Source organism: Sceloporus occidentalis, unplaced genomic scaffold, assembly GCF_023333645.1.
Source record: "Sceloporus occidentalis isolate IW3139 unplaced genomic scaffold, rSceOcc1.0.p SCAF_136, whole genome shotgun sequence".
Classification (NCBI taxonomy): domain Eukaryota; kingdom Metazoa; phylum Chordata; class Lepidosauria; order Squamata; family Phrynosomatidae; genus Sceloporus; species Sceloporus occidentalis.
Genome location: NW_028317116.1, coordinates 437,697 through 464,222, shown reverse-complemented (window position 1 = coordinate 464,222; position 26,526 = coordinate 437,697). Strand labels below are relative to the sequence as shown.

At 42.5% G+C, this 26,526-nt stretch overlaps 1 protein-coding gene across 1 annotated transcript; it reads right to left on the bottom strand.

The window, feature by feature from the left end:
* Positions 1-3,092: 3,092 nt before the first annotated feature.
* On the bottom strand, positions 3,093-26,453 carry LOC149281260 (indian hedgehog protein-like). The gene is made up of 3 exons (XM_089499458.1): positions 26,157-26,453; positions 13,707-13,968; positions 3,093-3,760 (listed from the first exon to the last, which is right to left on the bottom strand). Exons 1-3 carry the CDS (start codon positions 26,451-26,453, stop codon positions 3,093-3,095), a joined length of 1,227 nt encoding a protein of 408 aa, XP_089355584.1.
* Between the last annotated feature and the right edge of the window lie 73 nt (positions 26,454-26,526).

The following is a 26,526-nucleotide window of genomic DNA, read 5'->3' as shown; positions in this document are numbered from 1 at the left end:
TAGCACGAGCGCCTAAAAGTTCTGTGCGTGTTCGGTGAAGTTTGCCTTTAACATCGGACTCCTAAACTGGATCCAGCCATGGGAATTACCCTGTCTGCTGGGACAGATAGGGGGCAAACATCACATTTACCTAGGATTAGTCAATAAATAATTTATATCATTTTTTAATTAATGCCGTTTTATCCCTTGTAATAATTTTTTTATAATGTGATTTGCGCTAACCCAGCAGAATTTGAATTCCAAGTGACAGACCTTGATTGGATCACAGAGCCTAGAAAATCCCAATAATGTGTCCTTAAATTGCCTGGAAATCTGTCTGTCTGTCTATCTATAAATCTATCTATCTATCTATCTATCTATCTGTCTGTCTGTCTGTCTATCTATCTATAAATCTATCTGTCTGTCTATCTAACTATCTATTTATAAATCTATCTGTCTGTCTATCTATCTATCTATTTATAAATCTGTCTGTCTGTCTGTCTATCTATAAATCTATCTATCTATCGATCTATCTGTCTGTCTATCTATCTATCTATAAATCTATCTGTCTGTCTGTCTGTCTATCTATCTATCTCTATATATATTTATTTATTAAATTTTTTTCCCAGGGTATAAATACCACCAGTTTAAGGGATAGGTAGCAAAAAGTGATAAAGTCTCTCAAAACGTTTCGGTAAATCTCTGCAGCTTTTAATGGAAATGTGTCCCTTTTTGCTCATTTGGCATTCAGTAAGGCATTTTTTTCCCCTTTTTTTTTTGTTTCTGTGCCGCATTGTGAACGTCGGAACAGCGAATTAGTGTGAAAAGTATACAACATACAGAAAGTAAACAGAAGAACACACCGCTGTAAAATACATCATTTTATTGGAACACCTGAGCTTAAATGTACTTAAATGTAGACTCTAATCCTTAGCAGCTCATCTGCAGAGCATTGCACATAACAGATCGCAAGGCCCTGCAGGCTGTAATCTCTTATCATCTCCTTCAGCAATATGCAGGAATGAGGCTTTTCCATCAATTAAATAATTTTCATATTAAAAAACAAAAATCTCTACCCCCTTTTCTGTAAGTACTGGCAGAAATATAATATTAATATCTTTTGTTTTATATTTTTTATATATATAAACAAGAAACATTTATACATCTATAGTACACAATTGCATATTATAATAAATAAGGAAGGAGGTGAGTTTTAGGACACAATGTTGTTTTTAAAGTACTGGGGGGGGGGTTATATTACTGTTGGCCCCCTGTGTGGTCTGGAAGTGTCGACGTAGTGAAACGCATCACAATTTAGGGTATGCCTCCAGTAAATGGAACGCTCCATTGGGAAGCATATTGTTCAACTGCAATTCCCATTATCCGCTACTTTGGTCCAAAAAAAGGTACATAATGTATGTTTTGGGGTTCCATGTCTCCCCCGTTTGTCTCTTTTACCTACTTCATTTAGACAGCTAGTTATTACTCAATCCTGAAATATGGCTGTTTTGTCTCCTCTTATTTAAGTTGTAGTGAAAAAAAATGATCACAATTTTGAGGTGAATTTAGGATTTATGATAGTATTTTGATGTCATTTGGCTTTTAATCAGAGACCGAAGAAGCTTGAAAAACTCAGGTGGGTCCCTAACTTGAGCGATGGAGCCCACCCTGTCTGACTATTTCTAATCATTAATAGTCTGCATTCTTGTTGCCTAATTTCCCCAAAATCTGGCAGTAGCTGGAAATAAATCTCCCGTCAATTTCCTTTTTCTGGAATATCGACACCTTTTTGCTTTTGTTTTGGTGGCCGCATCAAATTAATTCAGAATTGTGACGGGAAAAAAAAGAATGTTTTATGTAACCAAAGTCGATATTGAGAGCGAATTTCAGGATGGTGGGAATTGCAGTACCGGATTATCTGAAGAATTACAGAACGACGACTTTTCTTCAGGACGGAAAAACAATTGATACATTTAAACACATATTCTTTGTCTCTTTTCTGTAGGTGGCAGCCTTGAAAAGTAATACAAAATATCGCTTTTTAGAACTTTTCTCTAAAAATGTGGCAACAAGTTTAGTTTTCTTCTGTAACTGTACCAGTAAACAAACTATAGCCGGAGGAATCTTAAATGAAGGAGGATTAGGTTAGATCTCCTTGGCATCTTTCTTTGAAGTATTTGGTTACGGTTTTGGAGCTTGGTTTGGTTTAATACTCTATAGTTATTGTAAATCATCTGTTTTAATATATTCTTTTAATACAGTGGGTCATTAATTTAAGTATAATGGCCAACAAGATGACCACTAAGAATAAAACATATGATGTCACTACCAATGTGAAGTACCTTTCTAAGCCTAAATATTAATAGACTTTTCCATGCATTGGTCCAAATACTAAAGATGGAACCTCTATATACGGGGCCGTCTGGTGTCGGACTGCAACTCCCATTCCAGTTTGGCTGGCTAATCATCATGAGAACTGTGGCCAAGGATAAGACAGAGATAAGTCTGAGTTTGCAACTGAACGTAGAGAATGCCAGGGCTTTTGGCCAAAGCTTGTGGTCGCCCGCACTACCTGAAAGCCTGGCTGTCAGCCCCGGCCATGATCTTATTCATTAATCTGTAATGGGAATGTACAAAAGCCATGGAAACAAGAGAAACCTCTTGAGTTTCCCATGTTATACTCCTGGAAAGAAGTGACAGAACACGTGAGATGTCTTGAGGTTACCCACATGAGTATGGTTTGGTCCATAAGATGCTACAGTATCGTTGTGCTATTGTGGTACCATTGCGGTAGTCTAACATCCCAGTTAAATAAGATGAAAACACCTCCTGTCTGTTAAGGGTTTTATATTCGAGGCTATTTCCATCATTTTATAGACATGGCAGATGTAGAAGAGCCTCTACTCTCCACTATGAGCCTTAAACATGTTTTATCTGCTTGACGGAGGATTCTCTGTCCTGTAATAACATCCTCTACTTCTACAATTTAGCTCCTTCTTTGGAGTCCACAGACTCTTCCTACCATCCATATACCAGAACGGTATTGTTCGCGTTCCCTTTTTGGCTTTAGGGGACCGTCTCTGTCTCGTTTTGGTCTCCACAGTCTTTTGGACTCAGCTTTCCATCTGGAGAATTCCTTGAGGGTGGAATTCCTCTTCGCGAAGTATGAACCTTCCCAGGCGGTAGAGAGCCTGGCTATACCAGTGAACGCCGGCCTGCTGGAACGACTCGCTTTTCCAAATTCCTTGCAGACCGTAAAATACTCGGAGGGGCCAAAATACCATTTGTGCTAGCCTCTGTTTTTGTACCAGGGCAAAACATGAAACCACCACTTCATCCACCACAATTGTCCCCTGTTGAGTGAGAGGAGCAAACACTCCAGTGTCTACTTGTGTCCTTACCGAGCTTACTTTTGCCGGCAAGAGACCCAACACTCCCGACACTAATATATATTGTCCAGGTCTCACGCTGCCAGCAAATACTGCTTGGAATTGGCGAGCCGGGACGGTGAAATTGTCCGCCACAAAGATAAGATGAGTAGGCGTCAGGGAGAGTCTCCGTGGTGGGTCCACAGTCTCGATCACCTGGAATAAACTCTCCACTTGGGAATTCTTGTCCAAAAAGGTCACAAAGTCACTGAAGGCGGCGCGGCCGTCGCTATCCATAGCTAGAACCTTCGATCCCCGGCGCAGGTCTTTAACGGGCACCTTCTCGCCGGACTCCAGGGTGGCCATGGCACTTCCGGGAAAGCAGCCACCGGTTTTCGCAGCAGCAGAATGCTCTGGAAATAAAATAGTAGAGAAGCCACAAAAAATTATTATTGAGTGTGTTTTACATACATACGTTTTACAGGGTAGCAGTCATTGAGAGGTAATGTGTATTTTTCTGCCACTCTCTAATATAAATACCGCATCAAAGCTCTGCTGTCTGGAGGACATCCTCAGGTCAGGTCCTCAAGGTCCCCTAAACATTCTGGGTTTTCAGTATCTCTTCTCGCGGACACAGGCGGTCTAATGCGTCTGTCTAATAAATGCATTGGTGCTAATTACAAAAAACAGCAGCGTATGGGTTCCCCGGAGGACCCCTGGGGGCCACGGCTCTGCTGAGGTCAAGCAGAGGGATTATTATTATTATTTATAGTTTCCTATGGCACCATCATACTGCGTAGCGCTGTACAATAAACATAATGAGGCATGAGGGGGTGATGGAAGGAAGTATATAAACCACTAGCATCTGAACAGCTAAATAGAAGCAATTCTTGTTATTATTAATATCAGAATGAAAAGATTTTTTTTCCCCAAAAAAATATAAAACAAAGTAATTGTTGGATAATATAATCTTCTTAGATTTTGTATGAGTTCTCGCTCTGTTATCTGAGCCCCGATCTACTAACTAACACCCCGACGCCTTATCATACTGCCTGTGGGGAACAATAGAATGACTCAGTCTTAATCACCCAGCCGGACACAACGTGTGGAAGGTAAATCCTAAAATCCGATTCACTTGGAGCTCGATGGTTAATAGTGAAATAAAAGAGGTTTTCAGCGGCAGGAGGGGACTCCGTACGCAGAGTCGCAGGAGCCCGGCGGGGACAGATTGGCACAATAAGCACCTTCAGCTCATGGGGAGGAAGAGGTCGCCGGTATAAATAAACCCTGTAATTATAACAGGTTCTGCTTGGCAGAGACGTCGGCTGAAAGGTTGGTGGAGCGGCCGTCCAAGGATGAAAGCTTCTCACACAGACGCACACAGAGGAGTCTGTTACCCCCGTAATCTTGTCTCCTGTGTACTACAACTCCCATCACACTCAGCCAACACGCCATGGTGCCTCTGAGCACCAAGATATTTCATTTTCAAGTTATCGTGGGTGGAGAGGCACTCTGTTGCACTCCTAGTGCTGTGGACTGCGATTGCCAGGCTGAGGGTCATGAGAGTTGCATTCTGAAGACGCTGGGACCCCAGAAAGCAGCCTCACTCACATGAAACATGGCAGGCAGCAGGCTTTGCACTGGGCACGTAAACTTCCCCAATTAAACTGGCGTCGGGACAGTTTGCACGTGCACAATAATCGTCGAGCCCAATGGGCCAATAGGGAATGAGCTTTGTAAACCTTTGATCCGCACAGTCCGCATCATGGCAACCGATTGGTCACGAGCGCTCTGGGTTTCAAACTAAAGCTTAACACATAAGATCAAAATGTAGCAAATTTGTTAAAATAGCTTAACGCCAATAAATGGTTTTATCCCCAGGTGGATATTTTTATTTATAACGCGACTTCTCGGTGAAATCGCCGTAATAACTGCGTTTTTATTTCTCCGTCACGATATAAGCGATTCGCCACAAGTCTCTAAAAAAGAAATAATAATAATAAAAAAAAAAAAGAAATCCGCATAAAGCCAGGAGCTATTTAAGGAAGGGAAGGGTGAGTGTGCGGAGTGAAACGGCCCCCCGGGTGGCTTACTGCGCTTACAAATTAATCCGTCCCGGGAACCGACTCTACCCTCATCCCAAAATCCACAAGCGAAAAATCAGCAACGCAAACAAAAATCATTTAACAAATATTGTGCTGGGCAGAGGCTGCTTGTGGCGCCGGGAGACGAGCCAGCGAGAGCGGTGGCAGCAACCCAGCAGGTAGAGGAGTCGTTTAAAGGAGACCCCAACTAGATCCAGCCCCGAAGCCCACCTTTCACAAGCGTTATTATGATTTTTATTTATTGTCTTTTTAAAAAAAAAATTCTTTTGATTTTCTATCAAACAGAAGTTAATTTTTGTTTCCCGTCATCAGATTGTGTCGGAATCCTGCTGTCAGCTCAAACAGGAAGTTATACTGTAATCAAGTTCCTGTTGTCTCCCTGCTTTGCTTTACAGGCTGCACATGCTCAATTGATCATTGAAAAAAAAACTAAACATTTTTATTGGGGTAATTGTTTTGACGGCGTTAGGTTTAAAAATAAAGGGGGTATTTAAGGGGGGGGAAGCAGAGATCTGTGGGTAAAGGGGCAAAAATGAAATGCTGAATCTGTTTTGTTAAATAACTGATTGCTGCTGATTGGTTCAGACAGCCTTTGTAAGGGGCGGGGACAGGAAGTTGATTAGATAATGCTGTCTCTGCCACAGGCTGCTGCCTAGCTCAGCTCTCATTAGCTTATACGGATTAACAAAAAAACAACTTTATTTAGGTTTAATTAATACATTTAATAATGCTAAAAGTATTTAATTAAAATAAGTCCCATTCTAGCCACTTCATAATTTTGTTAAAATGTAAAGTTTTCCAAGGAAAAGATATTTCGGCCGTGCGCTCTCCCCTGAGCTGTACCACCTTTACCTTCTCCTTATTACGAGCTCTCCGTTTCTGGAGTTCTGAAAGCAGGGGTATTATTTCAGGAGCGGCCCCCCTCCCCGCCCCCCCCCGACACACACCTCTCGGCCTCAAACCCCCTGTTTGCTTTTGGTTTAAATATAGGTGATCGGGTCGTTTTGAACTTTTCCGAGGTTCTAACGGCGATTATTTTTAATACGCGTCTTGTTTTGCTGGGCTGTGTGTTCTCTGTGGTTGGGGATGTGGGTTCGAGATGCCGCCTGTGACCGCAGAGGGGAGCAATTTGGCATCTCACCGCTTCCCTCCCCTCCACTCTCACCTCGTCTCTTTCGCTACCTTGTCCTCCGCCTCTCCACTCTTTCCTCTCTTTGAGTGTCTGTCCCTGCCTAACCTCCCCGTCCCCTGCCTCTCCCCCTCTGCCTACCTTGTGCAATGTGATCAGAGGCAGGGCAATGCCCAATTAGCGTTGCGGTAATGATTGTACCTTCCTGTGCATTCTCCCCACTCGCGGCCTGACGAGAGGCACGCTTATACACATTTACATCATTTACCCGTTTACATTTCAACCTCTACAAGGAGGTTACTCATAAAAGTCCGATCGAGAAAAATGGGACGCTACAGAATCACCAAAACAGGATTTCTATCAGAATTTTCCGGCCCGTCCGGCCCGTCTAGTCTGCCCGTTCTTCCCGCTGTAAAGACTCAAACCTTAATCAGTCCTCTATCTCTAAATGAAATTCCCTTACTCTGTTAGACTCTACCACTTCTGCTGGGAGGCTGTTCCACTCATCCACCACCTTCTCAGTAAAGTAACTTTCTAATGCTCTGTTAAAAAAAACCAAAAACATTAACGGCACCCTCTAGTACCTGTTAACCAAAGAAACCTTAGTAGATCTGACATAAAAACAACAAAGAACCTTCATATTTTTTTTTTTAGTTGCAATGGCAACAACCTACCAGTGCCTGCTTTTGTGTCACGTGATGATTTAGTGTACCCGTGTCAAAAAAAACAAACAAAAAACAACTAATTCTGGGAAGGTTTCTTCATTTTAGTTAGACATTCGAGAAAAGAAAGAGTAGATGGGACAGAACCTTCAAAACTGCTCGGCTGCTGTACTCGGTAATGACGTTTAAATTGGGCAATGCCACCAAGTGCCTTCTTGACCCGGAGCTGCCGTCTAAGATCTCAGCGGGGGCGCGGGGCAGGATAGCGCCTGTTGGGACCAGCTCGCTCCAGCACAAGAAAAGCAGCGCCAGGAATAATCATTAACCATTAACGGCTGAAACATCTAGATATGCAAAAATGGGGTTAAATCCACAGATTCTGTGAAGAATGCGGATATGCCAAACACTTAGCTCTCTGACATCGTTAACCCCTGTTCCTCCGGTGGAAATGATAGCGTGAGTTATGGAGAAGCTGGAGCAGATCCTCGGAAGTCTTTGCACAAGTTACAAAGTATCCGTGAGAATTGTTCTAACACCAGGGAGTTGTCACCCGACGGAGATGGTTGTGATCAAACATTTTATATAAAAAAAAACTACATAAAATAAATTCATACCCTGCATTTTAAATGCCATATATTCTAGGAAGGTGGGGACCTTTTACACATATTTTTGTAAATGTTGCGTTAAGTTAGGGAACCGACTGTAACGCCCCCATCAGGAGGGTACAGCCGGTACGACTGTATGGGGCCAAGCCTCTGGAGGGGCTCTGGGACCCCCACAGTCCCACACTGCTGTATTCCACCCACATCTCCACCTTGAAAAATGATGGGGCTTGCTGCAGGGGTCCATGGGGTTGGAGGAGCCGTATCTCTTTAACATGGGGGCCCCGGAGAAAACAGTGTTTTGGGTATTGTTCTAAATATTCGGGACCCTTGGTAAAGAGGGGATGTGCATAGAAAAGTCTGGTGAAGAAGGGCGGGTATTTTAAACAAAGATGATGAGCTGCAACTCAATGTCTGTTGATTTGAAAGAGAAACTGTGCATGTACAGGAAGTGTACTTAAGTACACTTCCTGTTTCCAGTAGAGATCGGCAGAGGGAGGAGTAAAAAGAGGAAAGAAATCTGATTGTGTACCGCCGATGGCAAAATAATGCATGAAGGGATGAGCATGTTAAACAACGGACTCCGATAAGCATTACTAACAAGAAATAAAAACAAGCAAACAAAATGGGGACTAGACTATAGAAAACAGCACACGTGCCAAAGGTTCCGTTGAATCTGTTTATTTTAAATACATTATACAATTTTACAGAAGCAAAATATACAATTTACGATGCAATAGTACCAAATAACCAAACATCTGTTGCATACTTAAAATAACAAAAACAACAAATATACACTGGCATACAATAATATATTAGCTCATCTGTTTGTTACAATCTTTGAAAAATAGCGTTTTCTGTCTCTTTTTGGTCTCTGGGATAGCGGCGGTCAGGATGTTGGCGCTCAGCAGCGTGTCTGGTCTGTCTCCAAATCGGGTTGGACTACAGCTCCCATGAGCCTCAGCTTAATCTGAGCTGTACAAGAATGATGGGAATTGTAGTCCAAAACAGATGACGGCCCCCCCCAACATTGCCTAGTCCTGTTTCAGCAGATCGCTGACACACCGATACCCAGACAGTCAACTGAACGCTTTACTGCTGTTGTAAAACTATATCCTCATTCATTCACCAACAGCCTGAGAGCTTCTAGTTGACTGTCTCCGTCTGAATACAATAATTTAATAAACGGACTTCACAGTGACTTTAATGCTTACTAAAGACATGTGAATGCTTTCCAAAATCACATTGTTTTTAACTTTTTTTTCCCCTCTTAACCCATTGAGTACCGGAGAGGAGTGCTGCACCAGTTAGCTTCAAAATTTCACATTTTTCTTTTCCAATTTTGAGTGATATTCCATGGAGCAAAATTACTTGTCTTAAACGTGTGATTTTTAGTTACATTTTCTGATTTTTTAAAAAAAATCTCATTATGGTTTATTTTCCACTTTCCCAAACGTATTTCTTAGTAGCCTTCAATCCTTAACGTTATGCCGATTCTCAATAAAGGACCAAAGTAACATCGCAACGTTGTATTCCTTCCTACTTGGTTCCTTATATCTTTATCCTTCACCCACTCCAATGTTTCACCGTCTCAGAATTTCCATGCTCTCCCTTCTTATTCAGTTATTACCTAATACTATGCCATACCATCTGCTGCCGTTGTCGGATCCAGAACCCACTGCCCTGTTCATGGAAGGTCCAGCCTCCCGTACTTTCTACCTTCTCATGGCCTTCAAGCCTTACAACCTGAGCCAGTCTACTGGTTCTCAATTCAATTGTTTTTCCATCGCCTTCCTCTGCCTCCTCTCCTCTTTTCCCATAATCTTGTCATTCATACCACCCCCTTTGCCCTTTTTTTTCTTTTTCTTCATTTTCTTCTCCTCTCCGTCTTTCACTTTCAATTCTTTCTTATTCTTCTGTCTCTCTTCCTTTTTCTTCTTCTTAATTTTCGTTTTCCAGGCTGTGGACCCCAGCTCTTCTGTGCCAGGTCCCCTGAAACAAGTAGCAGACAAACACATCATTGATGAGGTCATATTAACCGAATTTGACATTTTTCAATACATCCGAATGGCCCTTAGCACCCCTGATTGAAATTTGTTGTGTTCAGGAACATAGCTGCTCCACTTCCCATTTGGTTCCTTTAATAGATATTAATAATACAATTATTGACTGTGATTCAGGCTGTGATAACCTGATAAAACACATTGTTTTATATCTTACTGGTATTTAACCCCTTAAGGACAATGGGTGGTCCTTAAACCCATTGAAAACAATGTATTTTGAGCCCGTACATGTCTGGGCTTTGTCATTAAGGGGTTAAGAGTTTTTTTTTGTATTTGCCAAAATATTTCTAATTGGTTATGGACACATTTTATGAAAAACAATGTTACCAGAAAGACAAAAATAATGAAAAATAAAATGTATCCAACTTTAATTTGCATCCACTGATTTGTAATTTTGTATCAAATTTAGATAATTTTCATTTCAGTGAAGTGTGAATACAGATAAAAAAAACCCTAAACTCACACACTGTTCTCGCCAATTCTTATTTTTCCCTTTGCATCCAGATAAAGATCCCAAATGTGATGTTTTTAGTGAAACTACTTCATCTAAAGAGTTTGTTCTTGAATAAGTGTCTTTTTTTTAGATAATTGGTTGAAAACTGCATGTGGCAAAAAGTTGCAAACCAACATAAAACTCTCATATATTAAACACCCCCTCCCCCTTACAAAGGCTACCTGGGCCAATAAAAAACAATCAGCAACTTCACTTATCAAATATTGGATAATCTGCGATCATTCAGAACACACTGTTTGCTTCTGTTGCTTTAATTCTGAATGTATTTGTATTTCATAATTATTTATCATTCTGGTTTTTTTATTTCAAAAGTCAATTTTTTAGGTTTCACAATTTTTAAATCTATATTTAATCAATCAACAACAAAAACAGCATTAATTTCCAACTTTCCCCCCTTCCTGTACATCTGACAGCTTTTTAAATCATCAATTATAAAAACATATTTTGTAACTTTGCATAAAAACAGGGAGTACCTCAAAAAATGAAGGCTAAAAGATTTGTTAATAATGTTTCAAGGCATTTTTGGAACTCTCTAGAATGAAAGTCTACTTTGTGATCATGGATCTGTTGTGACTTCGTGGTGAATGCAAATGGCAAACTACAGAGGGCAATACGGAATAGTATTTAGATCAAATCCGATTATTTATAAGAGCATCAAGGTGCTTAAATTAATTTCTGCCTTGGATCAGGTCACTGATGATGTCATGAAGTAAGGTATATTGCTGAATATGCATATATAATACAAATGGAAAATAAACTATGGACCCATTTTTATATATTTAAATATTTGTAAGTGTGTGCCAGCATGGATGTGTATGGGTAAATGTGTAATCATATATGTGTATGGGTAAGTGTATGTGTATGAGCATGCATGTGTATGTGTGAAAATGGATGTGTGTATGAGCATGAATGTGTGTGTGTGTTTGTGTGTGTGAGCATGAATGTGTATGTGTAAGTGTATGAGCATGAATTTCTAAGTGTGTGTGAGAGGGAGTATGTGTGTAAGTGCCTATTAGCATGAGGGAGTTAATGAGCGTGTGCGTGTGTGTTGGTATGGGTGTGTCTATGCAAATGTGAGTGTGTATAAAAATCTGTGCCAGTGCATATGTAAGTTATTGGGGGGGGTGATGGACTGATGGGCGGTATGCCAAATATAGTAACTGCCCCGCGTGCCAAATACTATGGCCCTGGTGTAGAGTCTTGATACAACACACAGGCAGTTACTTTCACGTCACTCACCTCATGTAGTTGTTCCAGTTGTCTAAGCCACGCTCTCCCTGCGTGTCTGCCACCCCCTGGGTCCTCCAGTCCAAGTATGGGTCTTCAGCTTTCTCAAGCCGGTTCTTGTGGACCGGTGCTTTCCACGCGTGGTTCTGGGTTGTGGCCGCCTGAACCCCGCTGAGGAAGGAGTCTGGCGAAAGAAAAGACAGAAATCCGTGAGCCACTCCCAGTCAGCGAGCCTAACTAAGAATAATGTGAAACTCTAAAACGAGACATACTTACCAAGAAAAAGGGGTCGATCTTCAGCCGAGCACCCCTGTGAGGATCATCCTAAGAGGAGGACTAAAAGGACAACCCTAGATGGCCGTGGGACGAATCCCACTAAATTTGTCAGCACAACTTTTGTGCTGCTCCCATAGTCCCCCAACACACTGGTGTGTCAGCTCTTGGGTCCATTACTCTACGGTGATGTCCATGTGAGGCCCCAGTGGGGTGTGAGGACCACAAGGTTGTCTTGTCTTGTCCATTCAACAAGCCATAGTATTAAAAGCATGAAAATCATGCTTTACCGCGTGTTCAGCCCGGCAGAGGAACGCAATCATGAGTTCTACATCAACGCGAGAAATGTAGAATGTATAGCACAAGCAGAATGCGTAGGTCCGACTCAATCATATCAGCAATAGGTCCGACTCAATCATATCAGCAATAGGTCCGACTCAATCATATCAGCAATAGGTCCGACTCAATCATATCAACATCCACCCAAGATCGCCTTAGACTTCTCAGGGCCCTAAACAGAGCTTCAAATAGGGCCCCATTATCCTTCACACAGTCAAGTAACTAACACCATAACCGCACTAAATTTACGCATACAGACCCAAAGAGGAGCAGAAAATAAAATTATAAATCAGATCAAATACCCCAAAAATGTGTAATGCAGCCCAATTTTGCTTAATAACCATTTCTCCATAGCAATTCTGCATTATTCCAGCAAACTCCCAGGGTGCTCAGCCAGAGACAGGCAGTCTCCTTTCTGTTTCAGATTCTAGGTGAGCTTTATGGGAGTTGGCTTCCCGTTGTAAGGGATCTTTCAGAACGTTCACAATTTCCCTTCATTTTATTGGTGAATTTAAAAGCTTTGCATTTTTATAAAGTATAGATTTTGCCAGTTATTCTGCTGAGCATTCTTTAACAGCGATGTACATAAGGAGATGGTTCAAGTGCAAAAAAACATAAAAAAATCATATATACCAGATGTAAAAAAAAAAAAGCAAACAAACAAAAAACACACAACTTCATTTTGCATTATATACACTCAAGAAATAGCCCAAATAATGATTTATTTTTTTTAAATAAAAAATTGTCTTAGAACACAGGCTCATTAAACAGCGGCAAATTAAGGTCTGATGTATACGAGGAATCCCCAGTAAAAATATTTTTTTAAAGTTAATTTATACCCGAGCCCGGCGCCGTAAATAACTTTTGAAAATGTTACTTTCTTTTAAAGAGATACATTTAATATATTTTACAAAATGATTGGAAATTGGTGTAAATATCAACGCAAACCCCTATAAATGATCCTTCAAAGCGAAAGTCTCTTTATTTTTTAATGATATATATTATTATATGTTATCTGCTATCGACGTGGTCTTTTAAATAGATCTTAACATTATGGTGTAAGTGTCATTTTAAAACGTAACTTTCAGAAGATATAATCTAGGAACGCGGACGCCGACCTCCGCGGGTCGGGTAACACGATATCATGGAGGAGCCCCGCTCCACCAGCTAGGAACTGCCAATCGGGAAAGGAGAACCCGATTATCGTCTCCGACATTTAGAACCTGATGGCCATGCATGGCGTACACCCCAAAAGCTCTACGGCTGAGTGTTCTGCTAGGCTTTGTGGGTTCCTTCAGGTCTCAGATTTGTACAGAAGAAGAAGAAGACAAATTTCACTTTGCCCTCTATGTTTAGGTCATAGAGCAAGATGGCAACTGTTAGAGCAAAGAAGAGGTCTATCATAGGGTCATGGGATATTGGCATAGTCAATATACTGCTCTTACCTGACTTCACAGAGCAGTGGATATGGGCTTTGGATTCATAGAAGACCCAGTCGAAGCCGGCTTCCACCGCCAGCCTTGCCAGCATGCCGTATTTATTGCGATCGCGGTCGGAGGTGGTGATGTCCACAGCACGGCCTTCATAGTGCAAAGACTCCTCGGAGTGATGGCCGTCTTCGTCCCATCCTTCCGTGACTCGCAGCTTGACACCCGGCCACTGGTTCATGACAGAGATGGCCAACGAGTTCAGCCGGTCCTTGCAACGCTGCGGGGGGGGGGGGGGGGGTTGGGTTGAGAGAAGGTTAAAAATATGTTCCGATCCACAAAACACACAAAAAAATCTTTATCTTTAAAAACCCAACAAAGACTCCAAATTCCTATATTTTCATCACGGCGAAGGAGGCTTCTATGAAATACAAAATTGCCAGAAATGGGGGATCAATTTAGAGTCAAAATTAATTCTAGTTTCATTTTCACAATTGTTTGAGATTCATCGGTATTTTTTAAAAAAAGGGATTTTTGGATAGCGCTGAACTGTGATATGTTTATTTAATGTGGTAAAAGCCTGGCACCCCAAGGGGTCATTTAATAACCCCTAAGTGGGGTATTGTTAGAGACAGGTGGTGGCTCTGTAGTTTAGTTTTTCATTAACTCCTTGTTGGTCCTGCAACAATCCTGAAATTAGTATCCAGCACAGGATACTTTCTATGTGGCCCTTGTTTAACAACATTTGGCGATGAGAAAAACAGGCAAGAAACAATTCCCTCTCATCCTTCACCCTTTAAGGCCCGGTAACAATAAATTCCTTTTTAACCATTCACCAGTACATAGACATCCCATTTTACTCGCTAATTTTAACAAGAAAACGAGGGCAGCGTAGTCTGTAGCAAATACAATAAAATAACCAAAAAAAATAAAATCAAAAAACAGGACCCTGCTACGAAAGTAACTTTTGAGATGCAGTTGGTATGGAACTTTATACCAGCATGATTTAGCCAAGGGACTTTCTCATAAAATACTTTACTCTTCACTACCCTGATTACCCTTTTTCCTCCTCAGTTCCCTTTTTCCCCACCCTGATGCCCCCTCATACCTCCCCTTCTTTCCTCCCATGTGTCCCCCTTTCCTCTCCCCTGATTCCTCTCTTTCCTCCCCCGATGCCCCTCTTTTCTAGGAGGTCAGAATGTTTGCTGGGTATGAGGGGATCGCAGGGTTCTGCAGCCCTAAAAGCCCCAATAATGTGTATAGAAACAGCAGGGAACGGCTTTATAAATTAAACGGGGTGGAAAAAAAAAACATCATTCTTCTTTTCAATGCCTCACTTTTTTGTAACTTTCCCCCTACTTTAATAAATTTATAGAATCTGTTAGCTCTTTTAATAAAATGTTACATACAATATAAGGCTTTATTACCCGGCGATACAATGTTTTTATTTTTTTATTTTTAGTTCAAAAGAAGTCACCGAGGACTCCGCAGCAATCAGCAGAGATAAAAACCAGAGAAGAAACAGAAAACTTAAAGAAGCGGAGGAAGGATCTAGAACATCGAGCGGAAACGTGAAGGAGAAGGCACTGGACGTTACCTTTGCACACAGTCTTATCTAGAACTCGCCGAAGTACAGCAGTGCTGGGCAAACACAGCTGTCGGGAGAACGGCATTGTGGGATACGATAAGAACGTAGATATCGAGAGAGCGGCTCGCCCGCCACACCACAACTAAATGGTGCGAGGAAGGAGCGTCCCGCCGGATCCCCAGATTTAACACTTCTGGTGCCAAACCGTTTCGCAAAGCGTTTTACACCCGTCCGGCCGACCAAATTCTGATATTGAAGCTGACGCTTATAACGGAAACATCACGGAGCGCTACCGCAAACCCAGTCGGCGTCCCGTCAATGTATCTCAAGCACGGAGAGCCCTTTTGCTACAATTACTAGTTGTTTATCATATTAAATGACATGGGAAGGGCAGGGCCGGCCGGGCATCCTAGGCAAACTCCGGCACTCCGCTCCGGCAGGGACTTGGGTACTAAGTGGTGGCAACCCGGACAATACGTAGTAAGACCCCGAGGACGGAGCTGTCTATAAATTAAATGCTTTCAGGTTCTCTGCTCAGTTGGGTCAACCTTCTATGGCTCCTTCTACATTCTATCCATTATTTATGGCATTCTCTACGGGTGCGTCTTGGGGTCTCCGTCTTGCACACTCCAAAAAGTATATTTTGGGGTTTTTTTGGACAGAACGCCGTCTCTTTCGGCTCTGGGAAAAGAACCTCTTAGGAGATGTGGAGTTCAGGGAAGCCCGGTCGTACCCGTCGAGGGGGCATCCAGATCACACCGCCCCCCCCCCCCCCGCAGACAAGAGGAGCTTCAAGGTTTTAGAAGCAATGAGTCCTGGGCAGAAATCATACTTTTTGTGTACGCGGCTTCACTCGGAGGTCTGAATGTTTCTTTCCGGAATGCATGAAGTCATTAAATAATTATTGATTAGCATTTCTAAGCATCGGAATCCTTCTTTGGAATTCGCAGCTTTGGCCGCTGATGAAACGGCCACCAGATTTTATTGACCAACCAATGGAAAAGTTTGCTTCCCCGTAACTCATTCTATATTTTATTGGGAAAAAACCCCAAAATAATAAAGGCAGTAAAAAAAAAAGCAACATCAAAGCAAACCAAAAAAAAAAATCCTGAGGATTTTGGGAGTTGTAGTGAATCCACCACCAATATTTCCTCTTTGTCTTCATTTTGAGTTTAGGGTCTATATTTTTTTGTTCGATCCAGTTTGGCCAAAAAATAGGCGTTTTCATGAGACGGTCTTTTTAAGACTTTTCCCCTGAACCAAACAAATAATATTTGCATTTAAAAATAAGGTGTTTTTTTAATGTTTGCTTTCAGGTGTTTGAAATACTCCGATTAACCTGTTCCATTCCTTTCCCTTCCTTTATAAATCATTTCCTTTGTAAGGAGGTTGTGCAATCTTGTCCTGCTAATTAAATCGTCGGGAAACGTGGTCCGCCACCTGGAAACCAGGCGCGTTTTCAGGCTTTAGTGACCCTTTGGCACAGAAGGGGTTAACGCAATGACTCCTACCTCCTTCTCACCCCAGTGGTGATTGAGGCGAGTGGAATGCAACCCTGATGTTTGTTCAATATTTAAAGGTAAAGACCCACCTAGTAACCCCAGAGCCACGCAACCCTCGCCATGGTTCATGCCTCATTTAAGTTCAAAAGTCCAACTCGCTCGCTGAGGAGTTTCTGCCGAGAAAAACTCCAGTAAGGAAGACTCCGCGGGTGCTTTAGCCACATAACCTTGCTGAGGATGCCAACTCCCATCATCATGGGCTGATCGTCTTTGCTGTTGAATGCTAAAGCATCCCGTTTGCCATAAGCCTCCCTCTCCCCAGATATTAGGATCAAAGACTGAGCCAAGAACTCAGTTGCTGCAGTGATTGACAGCTCTCTCAGCCAAGAGGTTCTGCAGTGAAGCTCTGGCCTTTTTGGCGCACAACCGGTTCCCAAATATTCATAATGAAGCTGCGCATGGCAGACAGGGAGATTTCTCAGATAAAATTAGAGGGTCAGAGAAATAGTTTTAATGTAAGGCAGGTTTACTTTACTGATAGACACATGGAAGAGTCTCCCAGCAGAGGTGGTAGAGGGTAATACAGTGAGGGGATTTAAACATGCGTGGGATAGGCGTATGGCTCCTGAATCGAAGATGAGACCAACGACTGATTAAGGTTTGAGTCTTTACAGCAGTGGAAATGGACGACTACACGGGGGCCGAATGGGGACGATCTGCCGGTAGATTCAATATCTTAAAAAAACACGAAAATAAGTGATACACCTAGGTATCTGCCCCCATCCACCTGCGTTTCCTGTGCCCCGGGTGACCCTGGGTGCACGATGAGCTCATGGCCCAATATCACACTTATTATGATGTAATTATTATGATGTTTATGGAATCTTCTGTACTAACTCTAAGGTTTGTAACGTTATAATTTCCTAATAAGGAAATCACCCGCCAGCCAATAGGAACTCGCGATAGTCGCTGACTGTTTTAGAAGGAAGAAGGACCACGGAATGTTTTGTTTAATCAGGAAAATATTTGTATTATTTATTTATAAACATTGATATAAACACGGGAATAATGCGTGAATCCCGCGCAGCAACGTACAGCCGAGGCGGTAAACGCGGTTCTCGCGCGGTTTTATTGTTCAAAATTTATGATTTCTAAATGTCTTTCCGGGCTTCTAAATGTGAGCTTTTTTTTTCTTAGTTAATGATTAATTTCATGTAAATAAGATATTTGCCACGCTACGTTTCTTGTTCCAAAACACAGGTTTGAAAATGTTCTGTTTTTCAGGGAAAAACCCAAAGGGCCAGCTATACATTATTATTATACAAGCTCTCAAAAGTAATGTGGTGGAAAGGATTATATTACTGGAGCTCATGTGAGCATGTAGCATATCCATTATAGAAACATAGTGTTTGCCAGCAGATCGGCCCCATTCGGCCCCCAGTCTAGTTGTCCCGCTTTATCTGCTCTAAAGACTCAAACCTTAATCAGTCGTTGGTCTCGTCTTTGATACAGGAGCCGTATGTCTATCCTATGCATGTTTAAATTCCCTTACTTTATTAAAATCTACCTCTTCTGCTGGGAAGCTGTTCCACTGATCTACCACCCTCTCCATAAAATAAACTTTCGTTACATTACACCTAAGCCTCTGACCCTTTAGTTTTAGATTACGGCCTCTTCTTCTGACATATCTCCTCTCCTCATTTGGGATAAACTTTCGCACCAGTAACCGTTGACAGCCGTCTGCTTCCCCTGTGTAGTGGGTAATATGGGATTTTCCTGGGCAGCTGCTACCTGCTGAACTTTAACCTTTACCTGCGACGGGAAGATGAGCTATAAAATAAGATTACGTAGCCAAGCAGCGCTTGTGTTAAACAAATCAAAACATCATAAAGCGTTGAATGTTACAATGTAGCAACAAATGTAACATGGGCTTTTCATCTGTTCTTCCAGTAGATTGTAAGCTCCTAAGAGCAGGTCCCTCTTCTCCTTCTGTCCCAGTTAACGTGAGTCATCTTAAATTGTTTTGTTAATTAAGTTCATTGTCTTCTATAAAAACAGCGCTATGGAATCTGCTGGCGCTATATATATAAATGTAACATAATTAAAATAATCAGATTAAATAACACGCTATGAGGATCGCTCTATTTTTAATGACTTAGGGGCCATCTGTGAAACATACAATAGATATCGACACACAGGCATCTATATATATATATATATATATATATATATATATATATAGAATATCTATCTATCTATGTATCTATCATCTATAGTCACAGTCCCTTTATGTCTTCCACCAATAGATGATTCCTCAAGCAAGCCAAATGGAGCTAGGAGTATGACTCTCATCACCCTCTGCCAGTATTAAGTAGCTGCAATCCAGCACAACAGAGATGCTGGAATTTGCCCGTCCGTGTGCAGGAGGCAGCCGCATGTTCTATGAAGTCATGCATTAAAAGTCAATCCGGGTGGTTTCGTTCCCGATGACCCGGAACCAGGCGCACAACAATATAAGTTTATTGACAACTTTTCACTGAGGATTTGCTTTTTTTTTCCGGTATTTCAACAAAACAAAAAAAATAGAAAATATATCTTTCGGGGCATAAAAAAATGGAATGTTTTGCAGGATTCAAACTAATATTTTTGTCCTTTATGTAGCAATCTCCATTAAAGCCCCCCAAAAAGATTGGGCATTGGTGCATTGTTTGGAAACTGGTCTTATCACCAAAGCGCTAGGATGTTCCTGCTGATCAGACTATTTAATGGGTTGCTATGGTGATCAGATCACTTTAATATTTGCACCATATTTACCTTTTAGACACAACACCCACTTTAAGAAACATTATTATATAGAAAATAGTCTTTTTTATGTGATTGATTGTTTTTAGAACACAGAACACGTCTAAGCATCAGAATCCATTCACCTGCATGCTGTGCTGGATACATTTACTGTCACATTGTATCTATTATTATTATTATTATTATTATTATATTTATTATTATTATCATTGTATAATATTATATTATATTTATTAATATGATATTTATTATTATTATTGTATAATTTTATATTATTATTTTTAATATTATATTTATTATTATTATCATTGTATAATATTATATTATTATATTTAATATTATTATTATATTTATTATTATTATCATTGTATAATGTTATATAATTATTGTTATATGTTGTTATGCCTGCGAGCTGGTATCTGGCATAATCAGGCTGCTTGTTGGAAAAAGAGACAGACTGGCACAAAGTACCAAGTTTTTATTTAATTTATTCTTTGATTTATGCCAAATAACGCTGGATTTTCTAGGTACTTGAGTTAGAAGCATAAAGCACTTGAAATACGTACTTTATGTAACTTCGTGTTTCTATAAATATGGACGTACGTGTGAGTCGGGGGACCGGGCGCAGAAATTCTGCAGGAAGATTGCTGCTAATAAAAGTGGGACATTAGTGAGAATTTGGGGAATTTTCCAAATAGCAGCAAATGAAAGCGACGGAGAGTTCTAATTCACACAATATTAAAAAAATTACATGTGACGCTCCTTAATAGTAATTTTCCAACAATATCTCGCTGATTTAGTTCTAAACCCAGTTGTAGTTTTTGCCCCATAATATAATGTTTTCAGGCAGCTGCCGTTTGTATGATTCTTGCTCTGTTATCTGATCCCCAATCTACTAAACACCCCGACTCCTTATCATACTGCCTGTGGGAGACAATAGAATGGCTCAGTCTTCACCACCCAGCTGGACTCCCTGATTAATGAAAGTCTATTGAGAAACAGACTTCATTAGCATTGCCATAAAGCATCAGCTCAGTGTGGTGTTTGAGCCGGAAGAGTCACCCAAAATATCACATGACTGCCAGGGACGGCGGCTCCAGGTCTGCAGATAAAGGGAGTTTATTGGGACAAAATGAGACAAAAACCAGGTTTTTGTCACCGACCAAAATTACTGTATACAGCACTTGGAGTTATTACACAGCGCTGGGGGTTATTACTGTATATAGCACTGGGGGGGTATATTACTGTATACATAGCATTAGAGTTAGAATTAGAATTTGATCGCAGATATGAATCATTCCGTCTGTCTAGTCTGCCTGTTCTTCCAATCCGTTGATCTTTTGCTTTGCTGGACTATAATCCCCACAATCCTCAGAAATCTTTGGCTTTCAGAACACAAATACCTATTGGCTACCCTTGGATTATATCATGTAGTGCTTCTGCTAATGGTTTTCTTTTTTAATATACCCCAACAGGCGCACAAAAGCTCCTCTGCTGGGTGGTGTGGACGCGTCTGTACCACACTGCCCGTCAGGCCTCCTGCCTCCTCTGTACGTTTATTATATATACAACATTTTAAACATTCCTTGTTGTTTCTGAATGACCCCCGGCAACCCGAGGCTTCCTCTACAGCACTGACGGCCGCGGCGTGAATCAGCCGTGTTCTGTTTGCTTTGTATGTATTACGGATGACCTTGAATTGCAAACTAACTTCCATATATTTCATCCCAATTAATTTAAATAGCTTATTTTTGTAAAAAAGGCGGCCACCGCTGCTTGGGTGTGGATGTAATATCGGCCACAGCGGACGATGGGGTATGCTGCTGAGAACTAATGCAATACGGGGGGTCTTGTACTTTAACCATTTGAGTACCATACCGGGGAACAGCACAGTGCGTCCAGCTACGTAAGAGTTAATGATGAAAAATCTGCTGGACGGTTCCTTTGGATATTACCAAGCGTCCGATGCATATTTCACATACTTCTCTCCGTATAAAAGCATCTGAGCCCCCTCCAAAACATACACACCTCGCTACAGAGTGACACGCAGGGAACAGCCGCTCCCCACAGTCTGAACGGCAACAAAACGCTCAAGAAAAATGTATTCGCAAAAAAGCATAACTTCAATTATTTATCATCGGCTTCTAATTCTAATATCTGTATTCAAGAACAGATTCCGGATGTATCAGCGCTGTGATGGAGTTCAATTATTATTATCACCGATATCCCAAACACATTGTACATCATGATATACACAACAGTTCAAAAGTTTGGGGTCACTCCGCTGTTTTCATGGAAAACAAGGACATTTCTGGCTGTAACATAATTACAAAAAGGGTTTCTAACCATCAATTAGCCTTTAAAACTTAAACTTGCATCAGAGAACACAATGTGCTATTGGAACACAGGAGTGATGGGAGTGATAAAGGGCCGTTGGAACACAGGAGTGATGGGAGTGATAAAGGGCCATTGGAACACAGGAGTGATGGGAGTGATAAAGGGCCGTTGGAACACAGGAGTGATGGGAGTGATAAAGGGCCATTGGAACACAGGAGTGATGGGAGTGATAAAGGGCCGTTGGAACACAGGAGTGATGGGAGTGATAAAGGGCCATTGGAACACAGGAGTGATGGGAGTGATAAAGGGCTATTGGAACACAGGAGTGATGGGAGTGATAAAGGGCTATTGGAACACAGGAGTGATGGGAGTGATAAAGGGCTATTGGAACACAGGAGTGATGGGAGTGATAAAGGGCCATTGGAACACAGGAGTGATGGGAGTGATAAAGGGCCATTGGGACACAGGAGTGATGGGAGTGATAAAGGGCCATTGGAACACAGGAGTGATGGGAGTGATAAAGGGCCATTGGAACACAGGAGTGATGGGAGTGATAAAGGGGTCTCTGTACGCCATTGAAAATCAGCCGTTTCCAGCTACAATAGTCATTTACAACATTAACCCCATCTGTGCTGGATTTCTCATCCATTTCATGTTCCATTCTGATTCATTTATTGGACAAAATGTGACCCCAAACGTATATTGCAGTGAATTTATTGCGATGCACGTTCAGAGTCTGATTTAAGTTCATGAATAAGGAGGATAGTATCAGGCGCGGGACACAGAATGTTGGGACCTGCATACGCTCTGCAATAAATAATTACAGAAGATGTTACCAGCGCTCAGCACCAGCATCAAACTGCACCAAAAAGTCTTGGGGAGCCCTTAAGACCCGGCGCCCCGTTCACCGGAGCCCGTATTGTTTATGAACGTGAATTGGAGGAACGACCTCCGGAAGCAGGAGAACGAGCTCTGGTCTGTATTGATTTCTAAGCCTAAAGTCAAGCGTGGTCTCTGTGGATCTTGGTCTTGGTCTTAGGTGGGACTATGGCTCCCAGAGTTGACTTCTGCTCCCTTTAGAGTCAGCCTCAGCATCTAAGCTTGAGTTTCTCCCAAGGTCTCCTCGGAAAGCCCTTACTTCACCCACCTGGCCTTTGGCTAACACAGGTGTAAAGCGGAAGCCAACAAATGTATTGAATCTGACCTTTCCGAGATTCTTCTCTCCCTTCTTAAAATCATTTTATGAGAAAATTCCAACATCGTGTCGAAGGAAGCGACATTCCGGAGAGCTCGTCGCTGATCTACCAACACTGCAATAAAATGATTTATGCAAATTCTCTACCTGTACCTGGCTGTAGGGGCCACAAGGATATAAAGCAGTTTATCCAGAAAATCCTAAACACTTAAGTCATCTGGCAGGCTTAGTACAAGAAAAAGTGGTGCTTTGGTGACTTTTGACACCTTGGCCATTGGCCTTAAAGTGCCGGCGGCCGCCTTGTGATCTCCAGTGACGGTTTGGTGCCTCGTTGGCTGAAGATGTTTAGTAGGCGATTAGCATATTAGACATTAATATTATCAATTGGTTCTATGGTTCTAGATATGTGAAAAACCTGAAAGGTTTAAGGGTGTTTAAAAAAACTTCTGCATGCAGCCTGAGGGTGATGGGAGTTATAGAGCAGAATTCACTTGAACTAAAATCCTCCCCGTTCACCCAGCTGAACTCACTGGGTCCCCTCCAAGTTTTAAAAGCTGCTTCTCATTCAGTTCCTCCCGACGTCAACTTCAGAGCAAAATCAAACGGGGAATCGTGTCCGGACAGAGCAGGAGTGCCGCGGGATTCTTGGCCATTTGGGAACTTCTCAAGTACTCGACTCATAGTATGACCCCACGATCCCGCAGCTCCGACGCAGAGACACTCGCCTCTTTATTATATTTATATAGCGCCAACAATTCCTGCAGCGCTTCTCATAGTCCCTACATTCAAAGGGTCCGACAAACTACAACCGACAGACTAAGACAAACCGATACATTAGACAAAGAGGCCTCGGCTCAGAAGCTTACAATCCAGGGTCCCTCTGCCTCTCTTTTCTCCCACTTATTATATTGTGATTACCTTTCTTGCTCGATGCCCCATAATCATCAACAAGCACAGGGAACTAGGACCTAGGACGGCACGGCTACGGCATAGAGGCGGCCGGTGTGTTAATGGTTAATGCTGGACCTGCAACTACAGTGTCTTCGCCACGCTATATATATATATTATAAACCAGCGCTGCATTATTTTATATTACTCTATAAATCTCTATGTATATCACACAGCACGTAAACAAAAATAACAAATAAATACAAATGTATTTATTAAAAAGCGCCGGGCTTTATTTATAAGGAGCCATTCTGGCTCAATCACCATGGAAACCATTGTTTCCCCCACATTTAACAATTAGCTTCATCACTGCTATGTATCAATCAGATCCCCCGAGTCCATTTCCAATCGACTGCCAGCTGCTTCCGTTACAGTGACCCGGTTAGGCTCAGTCGCCTATATTTCATTCGTGGTTTTATAGGTGCTGTTACTGTATAGGGGAGAGGATGTATAGATCAAAGCACATTGGTCTCAATAACTGCTTATAAAATCTTAGAGGCGGGGCTTAAGGTGGGGTTTTATGGAGACTATGTGCTGTATTGTGGGGTATTTGTGTAACTGAGGGGGGTATTTAGAAGAAGAAGAATGGGGTTTTATTTTTATTTACCTCGTTTAATTTATAAAGCCGTTTCCTGCTGTTTCTATACACATTATCGGGGCTTTTAGGGCAGTAGAACCCTGCGATCCCCTCATACCCAGCAAACATTCTGACCTCCTAGAAAAGAGGGGCATCAGGGGAGGAGAAAGGGGCATGAGAGAAGGATGAGGGCATCAGAGATTTAAGTACCCCCAGTTCGTACCCCATGAAGCCAGCATCCTATATGTCCCTTCCCTTGGCATCATCTCCTGCCCCCGGGGTGAGCCGGCGATCGTGTCGGATCTGCTCAGCCTTAACTTTCCAGTCCTCACTCTTCACTGCTCTGCTTTAAGTTCTTTAACTTGGAAGCAGCTTCCTGAATCAGAAAATAACGCTTCTTCCTCCCCGGACTCTCCCCTCTGCGGAGCTAACAATCTTTGTGGACTACGCTTAAAATTAGAATCGCCTGAGAATGGCTACCAAATGTTTGATTCCTAGTATTCGAGTAAAAAAAGTTTTCTTAAATATTCTGCTGTGGGGGGGGGGGGGGGGTTACCCGAGTTGTATTTTTCATCCCATAATATAATATGTTCAGGCAGCTGCATATAAGCCATTTGTATGAGTTCTCTGAGTCCAGTCTACTAGACAAACAACCCAACTCCTTATCATACTGCCTGTGGGGAAACAATAGAATGGCTCAGTCTTAATCACCATTTTGGAGTCTCTGTCTAATGAAAGTCTATGGAGGAACAGACTTCATTAGCATTGCCATAAAGCATCAGCTCAGTGTGGTGTTTGAGCAGACAAAATATCACATGACTGATAGTAATGGCGGCTCCAGGTCTGCAGATAAAGGGGGTTTATTGGGAGAAAATAAGATACATTTCTTGAGGTCCTAAATGGTCACATGATAATATTTACACACCTGCTGAAAGAAACCTCAGCAAACAGACTTCCCATCACCTGGCTGGCTGGGATTCATAGGAGCTGTAGCTTAGTTTGTGCATGGATGTAGAAAAGACCACTTTAAACCATTAAGCCTTCATGTTTAGGTGACATTGCACACGTTTTAACCCTCTCAGTACCAAGAACTGACTATCTTCTAGGATGAGACCCCCCCCCACTGCCCCCTTCTATACAAAGTGGGCATTTCAAGGGGGTATCTAATGATCTTCTTACACCTTTAAGCTTTGTATTGCCCCTAGACAGGGTAAAATGAGCGGTGTGCCCCACCTGTCAGGAGCCCCCTGCGGTTCTAACCCCTCATCGTGGATGTGACATAATTGCCCAAGTACGGGGTCGTGAGCTGTCTCTAATGGAAATTTCACCCTACCATGATCTCACCTGTACCCCCTCGCCCAGTCTCCCTGCCCGATGCCCCTCTCACCTGTACCCCCTCGCCCAGTCTCCCTGCCCCGGTGCCCCTCTCACCTGTACCCCCTCGCCCAGTCTCCCTGCCCCGGTGCCCCTCTCACCTGTACCCCCTCGCCCAGTCTCCCTGCCCCGGTGCCCCTCTCACCTGTGTCATGAGTCGGTCGGCCCCGGTGTTCTCCTCGTCCTTGAAGATGATGTCCGGGTTGTAGTTGGGGGTGAGCTCCTTGTACCTCTCCGAGTTCTTGGCGATCTTGCCCTCGTACCTGCCGCTGGCTCCCAGGGTCTTCTCGGGCACATTGGGGCTGAACTGCTTGTAGGAGAGCGGGCTGAGCTTGGCCGGTCTGCGCCGCCTGCCAACCACCCTGCCCGGCCCGCAGCCCCGCACCGCCGGAAGCAGGAGCAGCGCAGCGCCGCAGAGCAGTACGAGCGGGGTCAGCTGCATGGGGCGGCCGGGGCTCCGTGGGGTGCGGATCACGGGAGCTCCATCCGCCGCCCGACACCACCAACCCCACGGC